Raw genomic sequence first — 21894 nt, forward strand, 5'->3', positions numbered from 1 at the left:
AGCTGGAGCGTGGTTACTAGCTGCATTCCTCAGGAGTCGCGATGCAGTGGCTGATACTATTTAAAGCATCTGGGCATAGATGATGGGCAAAGGGCCACGCAGGGAGTTCTAGAAGAACACAATAATCTGGATGCAGGTGATTTGCGAGGCTGTTGTTTAAAGGAAAATCATCAGCCTGGAAAAAAAGGCTGACGTCAGAGAACACTCAACAAAGGCAAACACAAAGTCATACAGCTGTTGACAGAGTAATGCACAGGCTGAGCCAAATGTCAAGGCAGCTGCACTGCAGAAGACCACCTGAGTGTCCAGTGGACGGCAAGTTTACCACGAGTCAGCAGTATGCCTTGTTGCAAAGCAGCCTAGTATTGCTGTTTGACTTACACTAGCAAATAGTAAAGGGAGGTGATTCTTCCCTTCTATTCCACCACTTGTGTGACCGCATGTGGTTAGAGATGGGATGTCCACTACAGGAAAAAGACTGACACACTGGAGAAAGTTCAGTCCAAGTCCACCAAGATATTCAGACCACAAAATATACATAAGACCTGGGAGGGGGAAATATTATCACTGTTATAAATTACCCCATAGAAATCCCTAGAAATGAGGGAAACAAATCTTCTTGCAGATTCAGACTGACAGCATGAGAGACAATGGATGCACGCTGCAACAAATTCAATTTAAACTAGATATTGGGAGATAGTTTTCACAATGGGTGGTCAAACACTGACCAGGTTGCCCAGAGATTGTGGGCTCTCCATTGCTAAAGATGCTCAGAATTCAACCGGACAGGATCCTGAACAACCTGCCCTAGCTTGGGCTTGCTTTGAGCAGGGTTTTAAACCAGAAAGTTTACAGAGGTGGCTTCCAACCAAAATTACTCAATAGGTCTAAACATATGCAACAGACTTAGGAGAAATGTTGAGTCACTGTCCCTGGAGGTATTTAAAAGACACGTAGACACAGCACTCAGGGACATGGTTTAGTGGTGGACTTGGCAGTGCTGGGTTAACAGTTGGACTCAATGACCTTAAGGGTCTTTTCCAACCTAAATGGTTCTATGATTGTATGATTTTAACTATGCAATCACTGTAAAAATAACCTAACTTTGCTTGAATGAATGCACCAATATATGCTGGAGGCCACCCAGCTGAAAAACGGCTTGGCAGAAAAGACCCTGGGCATGCTTGTGGACACCAAATTGAACACAAACCAGCTATGCGCCCTTGTGGAAAAGAAGGCTGATGGTATCCTGGGCTGCACTAGGAGAGCATTGCCAGCAGGTCGAGCAGGGTGATCCTTCCTCTCTGCTCAACACTGCTGAGGTGACACCTGGAGTGCTGTGTCCAGGTCTGGGCTCCCAGTACAAGAAAGACATAGACATACTGGACAGAGTCCAATGAAAGGCCACCAAGGTAAGTAAGGGATGCAGTCTCTCTCTTATGAGGAGAGGCTGAGAAAGCTGGGACTGTTCAGCCTGGAGAAGAGAGGGCTCAGGGGGATTTTATCAAAAGATACAAATACCTGTAGGGTGGATGCATAGAGGACAGAGCCAGGCTCTGTTCAGTGGTGCCCAGTGACAGGACCAGAAGCAAGAGGCAAAAACGGAAAAGCAGAAGCTCCCCTCTGGACACCAGGAAACCCTTTTTCACTGTGAGGGTGACCGAGCACTGGCACAGGTTGCCCAGAGAAGTTGTGGAGTCTCCATAATTAGGAATATTCAAAAGTCATTGGACATGGTCCTGGGCAACAGGGTCTGGGTGTCCCTGCTTGAGCAGGGGGCTTGGGGAAGATGACTTCCAGAGGTCCCTTCCAATCTCAGCCATTCTGTGTGATTCTGTATGTAAATTAAGCTGTTTTAATGGATACAAAAGACCTGGTAAGGAGTCCTTATAGGGAGGGGGGAAAAATACTGTGAAAAATAAACTCACTGTAAAAGTAAACAAGCTTCTCTGTACTGGAAATGCAACATATTGCCAAAGCAATTGAAAAGTACTGGAGATAGAAAGAATGCAATGTGGATAAGGATAGTACCGTTCCATGCAAAATATCAAACAATTCTGGGAACACAGACAATTCAACATTCACTGCAAAGGAAAAGAACCTTTTGAAAAATATACCATTAGACTGTAAAATGCACTGCAAAGCTCTCAGTAGCCTTGTTTAGTATAATCACATTACCATGAGCAAGTCCTTACCTGTGTTAGGAGCTATGTGTCCCAAATTAAGTCAGCACATTTGTACGCTTTTAACCATGCACATTACAGGTCCCTGGAACAAACTAGCTTTCGTTGTAACTACTCAGAACTATTAAAAATCATTAAGTATGTGTTTGAAATTCAAGACCTGAGACGTAAAATACCTTTACACCCTAAGATGCAAGAAACCTGCTGGTATGGAGTGACCTCTAGAAGTGCTGTGAGGACTTTTCCTGCTCCTTCTCTTTTAAGCCCAGTTGTGTGATGAACATTATCTACAACAAAGAACTGGATCATGAGGTAATATGAATAAAATTATATACTAGCCATGCTAGTAGACAAAAGCTTGTCTAAGAGATATGCCAGTCGCTAAATTTTTACAGGTAACAGGGTTGTTTCAACATTCTGCAGAGTATTTCCCTCAGATGACACATTCTTCTAAGTACCTGCCTGTTAATATGCTGAAATTCTCTCATCATCCCTGCCTTCAGCACATATTTAAACTTGCAATTACATCATATTCAAAGTATTTAAAATATACATAAACTCTCCTTCTTAAGGAACCTTTCCATAAACTAATTTTAAGATCCTTGAGGTTATTCATAGCTTCTCAGCTCCTCAGGTGTAGCAAAGCTTAGGAAGTCACATTTTAGAGGAGAGAGAGAGAGACTTATTCTCCTTTATATGCTCCTTCGGTTTGCTGTCATTTTATTACCAACTATTTGAACTGGTATGAGAACTAGGAAGACTTTCTACAGTGTATTCTCTCTTATTATTTAAAATTGTCATAACTATACCTTCCTAAGAATACTAGAGTGGAAAAAAGCTGTCATTGTCTACTACTCAAAATAAAACTTTCCCACAGAATTTGTGATTACTGACATCAGTTAATAACAATGTTAATGATGGAAGTCTTTTATCTCAATTATATACTTTATAATCAAAACATTTGTTATTCAGCATACAGGACTATCATCTCATGTGGCTATATCATCCATAAGCTTTCTCTAAATATTTTCAGAAAATGTATAATTTAATTTTAATTACCAACAAAGGATATGATTATTGGATTAATTGTAAGTATAGTATGTTAAAATCGTTTTCCAAAAATGTTTACACTGTGGAAAAGAAAAGCAGGTCTGTTCAGATATGGCCATGGATGTGAGGAAAAAGAAAGATGTACTTAATTTGCATTTAAAGACTTCAGCCTTTTTTCTTACCTGAGTACCCAAACAAGCAACCATCATGTGAGTGAGAAGTTTAGCTGCAAACATTGCACACCTGGTGCAGAAAAGGTGGGAGATAATAGCCAAAGTGAAACCTACACAGAAACAAAACAAAACAAAAAAGGGGAGGGGAGGAAATTTAAAGCTTAGGCTAGTAAGCTATGCTCCTAAATAAAAATAATGCTGGATGTCTTGAAGGTGCAGATCATTAAAAAACAAAAAACCCTCAAACCTTACAGAGAGAATATGTTCACTTGGGTTCATGCTGGGATCACTCAGGAATATATTACTGAAGTACTAACATTTATTTAACTTTTTCATAGGCTGGGAGCTAAAATAATTTCACAGTGCAAACAAGTAGTTTTTGCAAAGGGTTTGGTTTTTTTGCTGTTATTTCAGCATGACATAAATGATTGTCATAATAGTTAAATATAAAGGAAGGGTAACTTTTCAGTGTTCATATTATTACATCAAAAAATGCTTTTAGAAAGAAATAAAAAATTGCCTCCAGCTGGGTAGTAGATTTAGTAGATAGCTTTAGTAGATAGCTATAACCTTCTACACGCCAGTCTCCCATTTCATCTGAGTTCAGCATAGAAATCTATTATAGCAGTACTCAGAAAGAATAACACTTTTCCTTTCGCTAATTTATTGTGAACATGAACAGAACAGAAATTGCAAGAGCCCATTACCTACCAGTAAATAGCTCTTGGAAGAAGGACCCTGGGAAAGCTCAGCCACTAAGGAAAACACTGCTAAAGCTCAAGTAGAGTTCATTGTGCCCTTCCACACCCCTTGAAGGGTAGGAATCTGGATACTTAAGGCAGATCTTTTATTCTCTCTTGAGACAGACTGGTTGCTCAACTACAAGTATTTGTAACATACGAATGAAATAAATAATTGCAGAAAGAATTATTTCTAAACCTTTTAAAATTGGGTAGTGTTATTTATACAACTATCTACATAAGAAAACTGGAAATAATATTATTTCACTCTCCTGTGCTACTTTTTTATAATTATTTTTTTTTATTCTTCACACCTAGGTGGAGACACTAGAGAATAAATAATATTCTTATAGCTCTTAAATTTAAAACAAATTTTTAATTACTAGATTTAAACATAATCACATAAGGGAACACCTTCCACCAACCAAAGAAGCTGAAAGGCATTGCAGTTATATTCAAGGCAAACCCTAAACCAGGCTAAACTGTTCTAATTTTTAACATACATTCTTATGGTACATGACTACAGTAAATGGGTAATGCAGAAGAAAGATCTGTAGGTCTTTATTGCTTCCAGCTCAGCAACATACTTCGCTTCAGTTTCTACAGCATATTGGTTTACTTTTAATTGTTTTTTTCTTAATTTTCTATAGCATTTTGCATTCTATGGCATATTGATTTACTCTTTTTGCCCTGTAAACAGCAATTATATTTGTTTATTAGAATTTGTCTTTTTTCTTTTACTTTCACTAACACAATCTAAGTTATAAGCTTAATTGTATTTTGAAATCTGCTTATCTGCTAAAAAATCTGTCATTTTTAAATGAAACATTCAATTTGTATGATGTAGGTGAAAACCAGGGGGGTTTCTTCTCTTTTTTTAAATTTTTTTTTATGGCTGAGGTTTTCAAACAATTAAGGAGCCCAGCTTTAGCCGGTTAGGGCAGTTTGCTGGGAGGAGATAAATAGGAGATTTAGCTGCTTGCCACTGGTTTTATTACTCATACAGAGATGACCTAGTACAGAAGTCATAAATCTCACAAGGAGCAGACCCAGAACCCCATTTAAATGCCTTAAGCTTAGACTAAGAATCTCTTTAGCTAAGTTTTCTTAGTGACCCCATTACTCTTGGGTCCCTGCTGGCACAGTGCCTAACACAAGAAATTGCCTTTCATCTGGGATTGCTTGCAACATAATAGTGAACAGGCTGCACTGTGAAAGGTGTAATTTCCCTCCTTTAGAAGCCAAAAGGAGTTTAAAACTTAGATCTCCTACTTCCTGTCTGATGTTTTGGGACTCTTGCAAATGCTAGCGTAGCTGTCAAGGAAGGGAGTCATGATGCTCATAGGTTAAACTCCTGGGTTTCTCCCCAGATGTTAGGGAACAGTTAGGCTGCAGAGTGTAAAGGAGCTCTACACGCCTGAATCTCCCTCAAGTTACCACTTCTGAGTGTAAACTGACAACTAAAATCGACAAACAATTTTCAAGCTAGTAGCAAAGTGTCTGAAAGATTTGACAAAGAGGACAACTGTACTGCTCCTAAAGACACGGGTGAATTTAGCATTTTTATGTTTCTTCCCACAAATGAATGACATATTTCTATTTTGTATGGTTCAATAAAACATCACAAGGAAACGTACTTATTTGCTAGACTTTTTTTTTTCAGTGGCAAAATTTGGCAGTGTGCAAATACCAGCCTAGATGGTAAGTTCAATACAATGAAGTTAGTTAACATCCCTCCAGTACCCCTCCAAATAAAAAGATTGTCATTGGTTACTAAAATCACTAAAAATCAATCAGTCTAACTAGTCATCAGGTGTTATTAATGAGAAAACTATCTTAAATCAACTGACCTGAAATGCAGATAAATCCAGAAGAGAAAAAAGCTTCATTGTATGAAGACAAGTTATCTGTTTGGGCATAAACGGCATAAATGGACATATGAGAACAAGAGCATTCCACGTAGTCTGATGTGTCATCAACAACTTTGCAGAACCCGCTATCAGTCAGCCAGCTGCAAAACAAACAATGCACACATTTGGAAATGGACTTGTGCAATTTACATGATAAGCAGGCTTGAAAATTGTTGTTGTATCCTGAAATCTCAAGTTTTCTGAACTATTGCATAGGTGGTTTGTGTAATCTTTCAGGTGCAGTTCTCAGATTAGCACATTTACATGACATTAAAATATTTTTATAGCTGGGGTTTTACTATCTTGATTAAAACCAATTGTAAATATAGGATGAACATTTTTTTTTTTCCACTAGAGAATATTTGTGACCATTTTTTTAAAGCTTCTGCAAAATTTACGGGTCCATCTGACTTTTCAAATAGTTTGTTACTTAACTTGCCCAATACCTTACCCCATTATGGAGAATGCTTCACTTTATACTGCTATGTATTATTTTGAAACTAATATTTATGTTTTGTTCTCATTCAGTACTGCTAAACTGATTTGGAAAAAGGATTCTATAGGTGACATCCTAAGCCACTTCTAGTGGCAATCACATCTGCTCTGTGACACAGATAGATAAAAGGAGAGTGTAGAGGTAAATTCTGATGCACCTCCTTTCTGAAGAGAAACAGTTTATGTCAATGGCAGACTGTTATAACCCAGTCAGGCTAGTGAAATCTAACCCAACTAGATCTCAGCAGAATACAGAACATAATTCTCTCCAAATTCATTTGTACTGCGTGAACAGAAAAGACATAGGCTAATCAAATAATGGGGCATTGGAGAGCACACACAGAAAATTTTATTCCACAGTTTCCAATGGTATGAATAGCCACAGGAATGGAAAACGATCAGCAGTTCACCATTTCTTCTAAAAACCAGAAGGCATCAACTTAAGCAAGTAGCAGCAATATTAAACAAACAAACAAAAAAACCCCAAAACCCAACAAAACAAAAACCAACAGGAGATGGCTTTTCTGTCAAAAAGTCATAGTCCTATAGAGATGACTGTTAAAAGATGTGCTGAAATTCTGGACAGTGCAAGGAAAGATTAGGTAAGTTTGCGGTAGACAGATCATTTGGGGCAGGAAATAGGCAAAATCACATTCAGCTCATAAAGACACTGGAGAGTATAGAATCAGGATAACTGCTATTTACACTCATCCTGATCTTACTCTTCCCTGGGCGTTTATTTTTAGCCACTACTGGAGACAGGATACTGGTCTAGGTAAGGCCCTAGCCTGCCCTTTAACAGGTTTTTTTTTGGTTCACTTACACAGTATCTTTCACAGACACAAAGAAAAGGGTGGATATTAGCAGATTAGAAACATTCTGAGCCAGTGACTTGAAGCAATACCACAGATGCAGGTTTAATTCTTTACTTCTGTAAGAATGGACTCGAAGTGTTGTCTGTTAACAACTGTAGAGTAAAAACTCATTAATATCAATGAAGTGATACAGTTCTGGGATTTATGGCCTGTCAGCACTGCCTAACACATCATTACATAATCTAAATGGTATTTTGGTGCAAAAAGTCAGGAGTACAAGTCTGAGAAATGTCTGAGTTGGAATAATTATGCATTTTATTATAAAGTTTTATGTGCTGATACAAAGGCCGGAAGAATTAAGAAAAAAAGACAGATAGCAAATGGATCAGTTTTAAACTAGCAAATGATCTAATTGGAGTTATCACATCTTAGGTGATTACACAGGTTCACGGTAGAAACCAGAAAACTAAACAGATTAATAAAATAACCTTTCAGCAGCTTGATTCCAGAGGAGACATAAAGACTTTTGTGGAACAATCCGACTTCCTGTAGCAGAAATCCGATAAATTACTTCATTGTTATCTTTCAAAGGCTGTGAACTTCGACCCTTCAAACTCATAGAAAAAACCTGAAACAACACATACAACATACATACAAATTTAATATTAAAATTCAAGTCAGTGCTCATTTTTATCAGAGAAACACACAAAAATGTTTGCATTCTTTTAAATACATTCAAGACATTTTGACCAATATCTAAATTAAACTAATCTCTTGAAAAAATGAACTGCATTATCTTCAAACCTTGTTCTTCAGGGCAAGTTCTTTATCTCCAGTAAGGAACCACTGCTGACTGCTGTATTCTGTGAACTGTACATATTCACACTTCTCTTTTTGAGGCGGCGATAATATGACAGAGACCTCTAGTAAATGTTCAGGCACTTGAATAGAATCCCCATCTTTTCCATCAAATCTGTGTCCATTGATTTGCTGAGGAAACCAGTTGTGAGCCATTATTGCAATGTACGGGCAGCTATCAAGGATGTTTTTACCTCTGTTGAAATGGAAAAGCAAGAGGGCTGGTAAGTGGCACTGAGCTTCACTATTCTTCACAGAATGACTCTAAAATGTATTTGTAATTAATACTTTATTGCTCCATCATTTTTAGGCTTTATGGCATTTAATTGACAGACAATTGCAAATTCTGTGGAAAAAAAAAAAAAAAAAGAGGGGCCGAGTTATTATGTATTTCAGCTTCTTCACTTTCCCCCTGGGTTTTGCTCACTATGATTTCCAACCAAAACCCCTCCATGGCAAACTAGGTTATCACAATACCCAACTTTATAAGTGGATGTAGAGATGAGTCTACAAGGGGAGGCATTCAAATGGACAATATTGCTTTACTTCTTTTTCCCAACAGACAATGCCTTCGAATAAAGCATTTGAACTTTCAGGTTCTGGATACTGTTCAGGATAGTGTCAACATTTACACCATTTACTGTCTTTTGCCTGAGATGGGCCTCATACCCCCTACAAAATAGGAAATGGCAAGAAAAGTTACATCCCAATAGAAGCTGAGAGAGAATTTTAAACTATGCTGTTTTTCTGAGGGGAAAAAAGGTGTGTTCTTTTCCTAAATTCAACTACCAGTGGTTTAACAGATTCACAGTGGGAGAAACCCATTGTTTGAAACCATCTGTCTCATTAAAGTGTCATCTATTTGTGCAGTCACCTATTTCCCCTGCCCATCCACCTGACCACAGGGTATAAATGCACTTGCAGACAAAACCAGCAATTTGAAACTACATGTAAAAGCTACAAGTAGCTTCTTAAAAATTTTAAATAATGTTCAAGTGAGCAAACCCAAGCACATAGAAATTACAAAATGCCAGTAGAAATTTTGAGTTACCTACTCTCACCTACGTCTCAAAACATAGCTCTCCATCATACAATTAGATATTATTTTCTTAGTAAGATTAATGAATACCTTTTTAGGCAGTATTTGACCTCTAAGTTGAATTAATACACCCCAGATCTCCTGACTACTACTACCACAGCTGCCCCATATCCATGTACCAGTTACTTGTGACACCAGCATTTATAGCGTCAATATAGTGCTTTGTAAGACTTTGACAGAGTGCAACACATTTTCTTATAGGTAACATATTAGATGATAGACTAGTCCCTTTTGCAAAAACGTCACTTAAATTTTTACTATATTATTAAGTTGTCACGTACTTCCAAAACATATTATGAATTCAAGTTTACTAACCTTTCTCCTGTTGTTCCACACGTTATCCCAGTCAACAGAGAAAAAGCAAACTTCTCAGTCACCTCAGCCAGCAGGCTATATCCTCGTGTGTCCTCACGTTTTGGGCTAGCCAGAGCACAGAGTATCTCATAGAAAAGACTTCTACTTTTATCAGTGAGTAACTGTTTTTCACCTACATCTGTAACCTAATGAGAGGAGAAGAAATCAAACATTATATGTACAGAAGTCTGCTTATAACATACCCTCATGTTGAACAGTTGAGTAAGACTTCCATTTTTACCAGTGTTCATTCTGAAAGTTCAAAATACTTTTTCCACCTTCTGATCATAGCTGCCAAGGTTTGAGATGCAGTCTATGTCAAAGCTACATAAAGATATGCTTACTAATAGGGATTTGGTTTCTAAAGAAATTGTGTGGCATTCTTTATTCTTTCACAAATCCTCACAAAGTCCTCAGAATATCTGACATTATTTTGTCTGTTTTCTGTGTCCAAATGTCAACAATCACAAATGAACTATTGTTCATGAATATTATTATACTGCTTTAAATCTATACAAAGATAAACTATCTGTAAACTAGATATTTAAACATTTTCTTGTGCATTATTCCACAAATCCATAAGATGCAGAAAGCCATAAAAAGAGTCCCAGAGTTTTCACAGAACTCGGTGCCATGCTGAAGCGCTCAGCTACCCTGCCAACCCAGTTCCCAAAGATACTGCAGGAAAAAAGAGCAGCTGCATGCCTGGTTAAGAGCATGGCAGGCTCCAGCTGGCCCTGGCAGGATTTGCTTGTGTGTTGACTGCAGTCAGCTGTGAAGATATGAGCAAAACTTGGGGCTCACTGTCTTGTGCCAGGCCTAAACCCAACAAAGATAAGGCCTAAGAAAAGAAACCATAATAAGCTCAATGAAAGTATGGCATCAAAGAGAAAATTTTGCTCAGCAGAAAATCTTGAGCTATAGGTACATATGCAAAATTAATACTGCTCTTTTCAACCTATTTGATTTTTTATTTCCTGGCACCATCCTAACTAGTGGCAGACAATCTCATTCCTTGATTGTGGGACTTCACAGTTTCTGTTTTTATGTAGTCTGTGCCCGAGTCACTGCCATGGATGCTAACCTTGATCTTATCACAGGTCTGCGTGTGATTATACTCATCACTTCATTCAAGAAAGAGCAGAAAAGTTTTACCTTATCTATTATATGCATCACAGCAGTAAGCTGCTCTTCTGTAGTTTCTGTAGCCACTTTGACATTCAGATTCTGGAGGACTCTGTGTAAAATGGTGTCATCAAGAGGCTGATGCAGTTGATCAATCAGCCCCCAAACTGGCAAGGAGTCCAAATCTGAGACAATGGTGACATTAGCAATACCATACATGTCATCTACTCTGGCACCGCCTGTGGGATTAGAAAGTACAACCTGGAAACGTTTAGGAAATGGGTTTAAAGATCCTGTCTTTGGAGTCAGGGTCACATCCAGAAATTTATTTCTCTGTCCAGGTTCAAAAATCAATAAACCTTCAGATCTGGCAAAATCTTGTCCTGCCACAGCTGGAGATATGAAGGTCCGACCAATAGGTTCAGGTTTTTGTAGCTCCTTAAAAGAAATCAGAAGAGTTTTAAGTAACATTATGATAGACACAACTGTTCAAAATTAGCTAATACACATACTTTAAATGGGTAAAATTTAAATGGGTAAAAAAGAAGTCCTCTTTCAAAATGCAGTTAAGGTTAAGGATGATATACTAATTACATTGACTGAAATATCCTCCTGAAACAGCAATCTGTCACCTTTAGTCAGTGACAGCTTAGGAGAAGAAGTATAAATTTCTTCAAAAGTAGGCAGGATCCCTCTCTTTCTTTTCCAGAACAAAAATCACACAGCTTTTCTGGGTCAACAGATATTACAGAAATGTTAGCACATCCACAAGGTGAATTCCAGAGCGGGTGATGTAAGTTTATAACTGTAGCGTGAAGTCCCTCTCAGCTCAGGGTACAGACAGGTGTTACAGATATATAAATACCAAAAAAAAAGCAAACCAAAGGTTTTGCAAAAATCTGTGCCCAAACTAATATCAATTCATGATACATTCAGTCCCAGAATAAATACTTAAAAGAAGAACAATCCGTTTAGGTCCAAAGGCAAAGCAAACACTACAGAATACACATGCAAGGCAGACAGATCAATTTATCTAGGAATGCTATATGGCCTCCTTTGCCTCTGGAGTAGCACTATTATTACCTTCTAAGAGGTTTGCAGATACTGTTTCATTCTTCACATTCTTGCTCTTTTTGTCAGTTGCCATAACCTTGATATTATGTCTGGCAATATAATAAACTTTCCTTAAGTGGACACTAACATTTTGGGCTATTATTCAAATGTATTTTTTTTTCAATACTACCTATTCATTTACCAAGTACAGATTTTATACTGGCTCTTAAGTAAAGGTCTCCTATGAAAAAAACAAGGATTTTTATTTGTGAAATACTAGACCCCCTTTTGAAAGTATTTACTTTTAATTAGTAGAGTTTACGTATGGAATAAATCAGACATTTTTAGTTCACAGGAGAACCTGGTAAATCAATGCAGTGTGCATCTGTTTAAAACTGCTCTAGAACATGATCACATCATCTGGGCAAATTCCAGTGAGAAGTTTCCTTTTGTTTATCCCTTCCAATTAAGAATTAGGAAGCAGGGAAATAAGTGGCAACAAAAACACTAGTGACAAGAACAATGTTTAAGAAACCTTTGTAGGAATGAGATAAACATCTGTTTCCAGTTAGCATCTCATGCTTCCTGTCTGCCGTGACCTCTTATTTCACAGGGACCAGTCGTACCAATACCTTGGTATTTGGCCATGCACCCTCAAACCCTAAAATATCCAAAGAAGGGCTGTTATATAAAAAATACAAACAGGTAAGGAACTGCCCCCTACATTTTAGCTTAAATATACACTGGACAGCAGCAATTCAGCTAAATAATCATGAACTTGTGGCTGGAAAGAATGTGAAAATTTGTTACCACACAATTTAACTAAAACATTGGCCAGCTACTGTATAATAAATGCATGGAAACACCATGCAAATATATGCAGTTAAAGTAGATATGCATGCAATATAACAACAGAATGCAAAGCCTTTTATTATAAAAGGTGAGTACACTGGTCACACAATGCTTTGTTATAATAACTCTCCCCCAGAATAGCACCTTTTAGGAATAAAACACCACATATTCAAAGCACATCAGGCTAAACACTGTTCCAATGTGACAGCAAGCTTGGAGGAATCCCTTCTGCAGCCTGTGCCCTGCCCTGATGTTGGATTCACAACTATAAGGAAGTGGAAGGAGTTTGCAGCTGTGCTACTTCTGCTAAAGGAGACTCTTCATCGTCTGTCAATAATAATGAGGTAGTCATTTAGAGATAAAAGGGTCAACAGCTAGAAGAGTCTGGTGTTACAGCTGTAAACATAACAAAAATGAATGGGGATGATAAAAAATACCTTAGCACATGAGATTTTCAATTGGAAGAACAATTTTCAGGTTTAGTACTTCAAGAACATGGAATACAATTTGATCAAAGTTCTCTCTTTTCCTAAGAGTGCTTTGTGTATTAATATATGTGTGACTTAACACAGCAAGTGTGTCGGTATCTGAATCTTGTAGTTGCAACTATCATGATTAAAAATTAATTTCAAGAAGCTTCAAAAATTGGAGTCTCGTAAGAACCTCAGAACAAAGAAAAAAATGTATTTAATACCTTCACTGACCACAGCTTTGAAGCTACTGGAAGGTACTAATGAACAAAACCACTCTTGGCAATGCAATAAGAACAAGGTCTTCTTACTAATGGGAAACCAAAGAAGCAGCCCATACAGTCCAGCAAATGTTTGACCATTTCCTGAAAAACTACTAATCACAGTCACATTCATTTCAGAGAATGAACACTGATTTAATGATAAAAATAATAATAAAAATAATTTAAATAATAAAAGTAACAATAAAAGTCTTACCTGCATGCTGTAGCTAACCATTGTGGTTACTGATGTACTAGGATCTCTAAGCACCTGTAGGCTGATTAAAGTTGTCTTTTTATGAGCCACAGCAAAACGAGATCCCACAGCAAAATATAGTAAACCATGAGGAGAATCACTTTCAAGGACTGTTATAACAGCAAATCTGGCACTGCTGTTCAATGCAGCTCCTGTGCTTACAGCGTACAGCTCAACAAAAAAATACATTTCAAGTTCAGGTACCTGCAAATGAGGGATTTTTCCATATTATTATAGGACCTACTATTTACTTTCAGCTTGAAAAAAATTATATTATATTTTGTATGCACAATGGATTACTCGTACTAACACTTACCACAGGCAAGCTTCCTGAAACGTGCAGTAAGTACAATGAAGTATATCCTAAAAAAAACTACTGCAATAGGCACTACTCTGTCATGTACAATAATGCAATCTCAGATTTTCACATGGAATTTGTTGCAATAAAGTGGCTATTTATATACTACATATATTGTGGCTGTAAATTTGCCACCATACATGACAGTAAACTCTCCAAGAGCTCCATATTCCAGGTTATGGATTTACATAAGATGTACATCTTGTGAAGAATTTGCTCTTTCATTTTCTTTTTGCCTTATGAAAAGGCACGTACACACCTACTCACCTGTGGAAAAACTGCACAGAAGTCTAATTGTTTTGAAACTGCAATTAATTAACTTGACTGTACTTGAGTACTGAACTCAGGTAAAGCTCTGAAAAACATTTTACATACAGTCTTAGTGTTTAAACATTAATGTGTTCATGCATGCTTTTACAAGCAAATCTCAGTAGATTTGAATGCCCAACTGAATTTATCAAAAATCCCAAAGTTTAGAGATACTATCTGATAGACATTTGTGAGGTTTAAATGTACAGAAATCTGTCAGTCTGGAAATACAGGCTATTGCATATTAGTGTTCATATGTCAGAGAATTAGCCTAGTCAATTCTACAGTCCTAATGCCTGTTTACTGAAAGTAAGACAGCAATATTAAATTACAATATGACATTCTACCACATTTTTCATCATGTACCTACCATACAAACATAACAGGTTTAGAAATAGACATTGGTTTACTAAGATTCTAGAAATCATTGGAAATACGTTATTTGTACCTATTACATGCACTCATGAAGCAGCAAACTTGCAAGAAAAAGTAGTTCTTTACAAGACAATAGCATTACCAAAAAATGAGCATTGAAGGCAATTTTTTTTTTTTTAGTAAACATACTTTTTTGTTTCAGCTCTGGTTTTAGGAAACCCTACTTTAATTCCAGGAAAGCAGGATTCAGCTCTTTACTAACAAAGTCAGTACAGCTAACTAAGTAAAAACTTTCAAAAGCTAGAATAAGTCATACATATGCCATAAAAAATATGAAATATTTATCAAATATTTATTACTCCATAATTTCATAATGTGTTTGGTACTAATTTATAAGTTATCTTATGGAGAAAGAACTGGAAGAAGAATTAGGACATATTTAGGGGTTTAAATAGCACATATTTTTAATTGATTTGTTGTTAAGTAATTCTTTAAGGGGCCTGATCTTGACTAATTGCTGACAGGCAGAAATTACTGGAATGCCATAGGGAACTTTAGCCTTCCATTAGCACCTGTTAGAGTGGCACACGCTTGTGCTTCATGTGGCACAACTGCATGTCTCTGCAGCTGCTGCACTGCTGCCACTAAATGATAACACTACTTCAGACTAAACAGATTTAAAATCCCAGTTTACTCAGTGAGGCAGCCTGTGCCCCACTCAGGCACATATTTTATTCATTGGCTCTGTAATTTAAAAATAACATTTGAAGATGAAGAAGGGAAGTGGCTCTCTTAACTAGGAAATTGCACCCTATTCTCTAATAGGATATTACAATTTCCCACATACTACTTCTTGCATTATTTTCTAGAATGTAGTCAGAAAAACTGTAGAAGCCTCCTCATTTTGTCTGTTTTCCATTCCCCAGACCTCAGCTTTGCCAGTTGCCTGGCTGTTAGGGTTTCTTGGGAAGTTTCAAACTCTTCACTCTGAAAGAATGGCAAGCATTAATCTTTTCTTTTTTTTTTTTTTCCTTCTCTTTCCAATAAAATAACTGAACGCCGTGCTTTGTATTAATTTAATGCTGTCTGCATTTTTGAGCGCCAGCTGGGACTCTCGAGGCTCTTAGGCTTCGGCATACCCAACCGACGAATGCCAAATGGCTTTAGTGGATGATGGCTGCTAAACTGAGCTTTGCTACTCACAAGCTGATGTGCACAGCAACAGATGTTTAGACACTCAGAGATTCTCATGCAGCTTTATGACTGAGGAGAGTTTTCACAGATCAGCGTGCTGGATTTAGGCATGCATATTAAGCACAAATTCCCATAAAAGTTTTTTTTGTTCAGTGAGATGTTTTTTATTTTTTACGTTACTTACAGGATATGCTTTCCATAAACCATACTAAGAACTGCTTTGATAGATGAAAAATTTACTGTGTGAAGGGCAAGAGTCCCATATATGAACATGCATCTCACTGAAAGAACTCCATTTTTTTTCTTATCATTCCATAAAAATCTGCAATCTGCAGTTTTCTCTTCAAACTAAATACTCTTTCCCAAATTTTTACCAGTCACGAGGGAGGTAGCACAAGCATGTAAATAAACGTGTTTGCAGAGGAACTGAGCAGATGTCAAGTTACCATCTTCAAACGGCACATCAGTTCCTCCAGATCAAAGGGTTTTTTTCACCTTGATAAATTGCAATTCAATGTCACAGTACTGTACAAAAATGAGCAATAGTTACTTACATCATCAGGTTTTACTTCAATGGAAATATTGCACATTGTTTGACCTGCCATGCAGGTAGTGGCTCCCAGCACAGACACAAGTTCATTCTCCAAGTTCATGCCATCCTTCAGAAGGACAACAGCTGTTTTATTAAAGGTTACACGCCAAAAGATCTTCACATCTTCAAAAGCCCTATAAGCAAATCAAAAGGGTATACATGTACTGAAGGAAAGCACTGTTGCTTTAGGAATCATAAGACACAGACATAACATACATTTTATGTTACTATTCAGAATTTATCACTAGGGAAAAAACATTTAAGATGAAAATTATCTCTTTTTATTTAAATTCCTTCCTCCAAAATCTGTTTAGATTACCAAAAAGCAACACAGGGAGCAAATAAAGCAATTAACTAGCACCCAAATTCTTCTCAACTTTTGTTTCAGGAAACATGAGATTAGCTGAATAAGAGACACTGGTGCTTGGAAGACAGGGATGTGACCAAGTACTTTCTTTAATACTGTATTAACCATTTGCCTGGAAAGCCGGGCAGAAATAGTCTTTCCTATAGGTTTAAGAAGCTTAGAGTACTTGAGCATATTTGTTTAAAGTACACATAAATGCGCAACATATAAGTATGTGAATCAGGAAAAAACATAGTATCTGTGAGTGAAGACATAAACATAGTACTGACACTTAGGTAAGGACTTCATCGCCATTTTAGCATTCATACCTACTTATATTATACAGGGAACGAGAATCTGAGTTACACCTTTAGCAGTGCAAATACTTTACGCAAAACTTTCCCACTTGCTGCCTGACAGAGTAAGTTGGAAAATACTTAGATTTTTGCTGTTTCGGCTTTATACCAGCACAGTGACAGACCTAATAACATTCACAACTTCAAGGCCCATTTGCCAAATTCTGGGAAGTTATTAAAGGAGCAGAAAGGCAAAGATTTATTATAAGATGCTGTGATAATCCCTTCCACTAACAGTGCTTCTGTGATTCAACACAGCACATAACAGCATGTGGGAAGAGCACTTGGATTAGCTGTTGCTGCACCTGTTTGGTTGCCTTGCGACAGTCAGCAGCACTTCTCTGTTTTCTGAGTCTTCATCAAGTACGAGACCACTTTGTACTTCTGGAATGAATCCCAAAACGCCATTCTGGAGATCACTTCCTATATAGGAAACAGTCCATGAAAGTAATTAGCAAGAAGGTTAAGCTAGGACTAAATTACAATTTTAATATGGATAACTGCTAAAAAATAAAAACTGGGTACCAAAAACATGTTGCAAAGTACTACTTGGGGATGCCTCAAGAAAATTTCTTTTGGTATTTCTGTTCTTAATTTACATTTCACTCTTATCTAGAACTTCAAATGTTGGCAATTCTAGATTTTATTTTAACCAGTAGAATAAGTATTTTTGAAAATAAATTCCTTACGAGAGTTCTGACACTACCTCTGCACATAAGCTTGTATTTTCAGCAGCTTTCAGCACTGACTGAATGTTCTGTCCCTTGATTTCAAGAAGCTAGGTGTCACACTAGTCCAAAACAGTGTCAAAAGCCTTGCTCACAATACCTTATAGGAGATATCACTTCAGCTATATTATTTTACGCTTACCAGAGCCCTTAAAACATATTATTTCTAAACAGAAATGGGTCTCAGCATGGGTCTAGATAGACAGCATTGACATAATAAGTTATGGGATAAAGATGGGCTCCCAAGGACAGGACTTTAGCTTTCCTATTCATTCCACCTATAATGTTGTTGAACACATTCATTTTCCCAAACTGTTACATCAGCTTTTCTCCTGCACCTTTAATTCCGTGTGCAGAACTAGGGAGCTGCAAAATACTGCATTGTTCTCATGGGAATGTAAATAACCAACAGAACAGCAGTGGAGGAAAAAAATACAGGGTTAATGAAGGGAAATTTAACGTCTTCACAATGTCCCATTAAATCTTGCTTCTAGAGGATTTCTCCTTACAGGTAGAGATGACTTTACTCTCCTATTGGAAAGGCAATCTACTTCTGACCCAACACTTATTAAATGTCAATATATACACTGAAGATTAACAGAAACAGCATGTTTATTATGTGCATGCACAAATATTTAACCTGTGGTATCTTTCTATCTATACAGTTAAATGCAGATACATGCTTTGACCCTTCTCCTTAACATAAGTCACCTCCTGATCTTACTTTATGTACCCATTGCACTCAGGGTGTAATTCTAGAGTGTGTCAATACAATTCCATGGGATTCAATGCAAGTTGAAATTCCAGCCTGTGCCTATGCACATCCTTCTTCAGTTAACTTGCACATATGGGCAACTGGTTACTTGCGCGGTGAATTCTAGAGATGGTGCACATGAAGGGAACGCGACGCTCTGCTCTTGCATATAGTCTTGGTTGCTGCATACAGTTATCCAACAGCACTGTTTAATCCTCGTTCTCAGTATCTACTTTGTTTTCCTAAGACTATATAAATACATCAAAATTCCAGTAAATGCTGGGCCTTACATAGAGCTTTCTTGATTAGCCTAAACTTTCCAATTCCCACCTTGTTTCTAAAATTTAATCTACATTATGGTTAAATTTGCTTTATATTCAATTCATAAGTGTGATAGGTGTCGAAATCCTAATGGAAATGAGCTCTGAGATCACTCTCTCACAGCAGCGTGTAGTGACTGAAAGAAAAATGATGTCTGTGTAAGCCCGTTCCTATCCTCCATCCCCAGAAGCAGAGGATGACTACACTGCAGACATGAACTGCATAGTATCAAAGAATGAAAACAGAATCTGGGTTTTATACTTTGTGCAAACCCCATAAAATGTGAAAGTGACATCATGGCAAAGAAAACCAAAAAAACCTGCAATGCTACTACATCTGCAAGAAAAATACTCAAGCTTAGCCTTTTCCCTACATGAAGTAAACCAGGACAAGAACAGACATAAGCAACATCTATAAATGTATTTTGAGCTACACTGCTAAGGGATGCACAGTGGGATTGTGCATTAGATGATTCCACTGATCTGGAACACTCAAGATTTGGGAATAAAATAGCCTGCTTATTATCAAATAGAATTCCAGTCTTTACATGAAAGTTGATATAACAGACAGTTATCTACTGTTATTTAATTCAGATGTACTGATTAATTTTCTGGGGGAAAAAAAATATTACCTGCAATAATCACAGTTGCAAAAGCAGCAAATCCATATTCATCCTTTCCTTCCACAATCTGAGCTCCACATTCAGGATCTGACAGGAAAACATAAAACAACTCCTGTCCTTCAGGCTCATCATCATCAAAAATTTTTATGGACACTTTGCTTTCTCTTTCTCCATCCAGCAAAGTCAGAGAGACTGACTTTTCCTCAAAATCTTCTCCTTCCATTGCCCAGGTGAAGTTTGATTTTCCAAAAACATCTCCAAAAGGATATGAATCTACACCACTCTGTGCACTTACTCCCCCAAAGGTTTTAACAGTTACTTCAATATCACCAGTAAAACCTTTGGTCCTTTTGATATGAAGTATCACCGTGTTGGGGGTACTGCTTTTTGCATCTTCTTCAACATAAATAAACTCTGGCCCCAAACTTAGTATTCCATGAAAAATATCATTAGCCAGGATATTAACTGTTGCAACACTGAAAGCTGGATTGAAACGTGGACTCCAGTCAGGATTCACAGGCTGAACATCCAAAATTTCCACAGCAGTCAAATTTACAAAAAAAAATTCCTCCATTTCAGACACAGTGTCATCAATTATTGATATTTCTATCACAGCATTTGTCTGAAAATATAAAAATATAAGCTCTCCATTGTAAATGGGTATAAAGTCCTCCAGTGGTTTGGCACTTCCTGGAATGGTCTGATATGTCAGTTTAGTGAGATTACTTTGAAAACCAAACAATCTTTCAACATGTAGTGTGACTGCCTGAACGTCTTCTTCAACTGAAACAGATCTGGAGTTAAGAGCAAACTGGAATATCCCCATTGGCTCAATTTCAGCTATTGTAAATCCTGATCTGAAACAGAAAAGATATCAAAACTGAGAGAGGAAATACAAAGTATGAGAAGTAAAACACCCAAGCAGCACAATTTCCAGTGACCAATCAATGACAGTTGTAAGAGAGCGGATTAAAAAAATGTGTAACAGTAGAGGGAAGAAGTAGCAGTTGTACCAAGCAAGATTTAAAGAGGTTCCCAGAAAAATGTTTTTGCAATGATTGGATTGAACAGCCCTCCACCGGTTTCATCCATCCTGAGTCAGCACAGGATACAGAGTAAAGGACAAATAAAATAAGGTCTTCCTGAGAAAATGGAGAGGCAAAGGAAAGTATGATGTCCTTCTATTGTGGACACAGCGCAGGGAGGTATGTTATGATACAGTCACTCTGAGTAACACCAGTTTTAACCATTGGACAAACTTCCTGTACCAAGGCAAAACGGTGGAGCAGACAGGTACTAGCAGATCTACAGTTTTAGCAAGGAAGCTAAAGAAGGAAGGGAAGTTATTTTAATTACAGTGGGGCCTTGAAATGCTAACTACTCCCTCGCAACATTACTCATAGTAATTTTTCCAGATCTGAGCTCTATTATCAATATCAATTTAATCTCTGCTTTTTTCATAATAAATATATCCCCTTCTTATTAGAAATTAAGCACAGAGACTTAGAACCTTTGCAAAACCTTAGGCATTACACTTATATCTATAACTGACCCATTATTCAGTGCTGGAGGCTACCAAGCTGTGGAAAGATTACAGTGATTTTGGTTAAAAAAGCAGACCCTTTCCACTAGTATGGGAGCCAAAAACTCTTCAAAGTAACTGTCAGCTTTACCTCCTGTGGGATGTGGTCGTAAGTTTTTTAAGAAAGGTCATTCTCATATAGTCAAGATAATTGACTCACACGGTAAATAGGTGCTCTGAGGACACCAGTCCACAGGACAGACAAGCCTAGGAGAAGGGGTGACTCTCAGGAGTTTAGCCATCCAGTCCATTCCTTACTTCCTTCAGATTTGCCAGTGTAATTGTGATACGGTAAAGCCAATACCTTTCTCCAGACGCAGTGTTATTCTACGTTCATTCTTTTTATACCACTTCTAGCTATCAATGAGTAAGACAGAATGAAAAGAAAATAGTTTGAAGAATAGACAACCACTTGGCTGAGACGGAAAACTACATTAAATGTAATGGCTTTGTTTTTAAGAATAAAAAGGGCTTTCTATATAAATTAGGTATTTTCAGAGCATTCCTTGTTTCATTTTATTTGTTTCAAATAATGTTTGTTATCTAAGATTTTCTAAATATGGATTTTTTGGGGTACTAATGAAAGCGGTTACATTGCTTTCACTCTTCAGCTTCCTGGCTAAAACTGTTGATCTCTGTTCTTCATTTTCTTAACTGTCTCCAT

At 37.3% G+C, this 21894-nt stretch overlaps 1 protein-coding gene across 1 annotated transcript in view; it reads right to left on the bottom strand.

The window, feature by feature from the left end:
• The window catches only part of ADGRV1 (adhesion G protein-coupled receptor V1), a 291122-nt gene that overhangs the window by 151375 nt on the left and 117853 nt on the right, over positions 1 to 21894 (bottom strand). The window contains exons 76-85 of the mRNA XM_055699397.1: positions 19658 to 20505; positions 17529 to 17646; positions 16484 to 16655; positions 13655 to 13897; positions 10833 to 11240; positions 9639 to 9823; positions 8171 to 8420; positions 7855 to 7994; positions 5997 to 6157; positions 3416 to 3516 (exon numbers count right to left, since the gene is read on the bottom strand). Coding sequence (XP_055555372.1) covers positions 3416 to 3516; positions 5997 to 6157; positions 7855 to 7994; positions 8171 to 8420; positions 9639 to 9823; positions 10833 to 11240; positions 13655 to 13897; positions 16484 to 16655; positions 17529 to 17646; positions 19658 to 20505 — 2626 coding nt within the window. The remainder of the gene's footprint in view (positions 1 to 3415; positions 3517 to 5996; positions 6158 to 7854; positions 7995 to 8170; positions 8421 to 9638; positions 9824 to 10832; positions 11241 to 13654; positions 13898 to 16483; positions 16656 to 17528; positions 17647 to 19657; positions 20506 to 21894) is intronic.

The sequence above is a fragment of the Falco cherrug genome, chromosome Z (genome assembly GCF_023634085.1).
Source record: "Falco cherrug isolate bFalChe1 chromosome Z, bFalChe1.pri, whole genome shotgun sequence".
Classification (NCBI taxonomy): Eukaryota; Metazoa; Chordata; class Aves; order Falconiformes; family Falconidae; genus Falco; species Falco cherrug.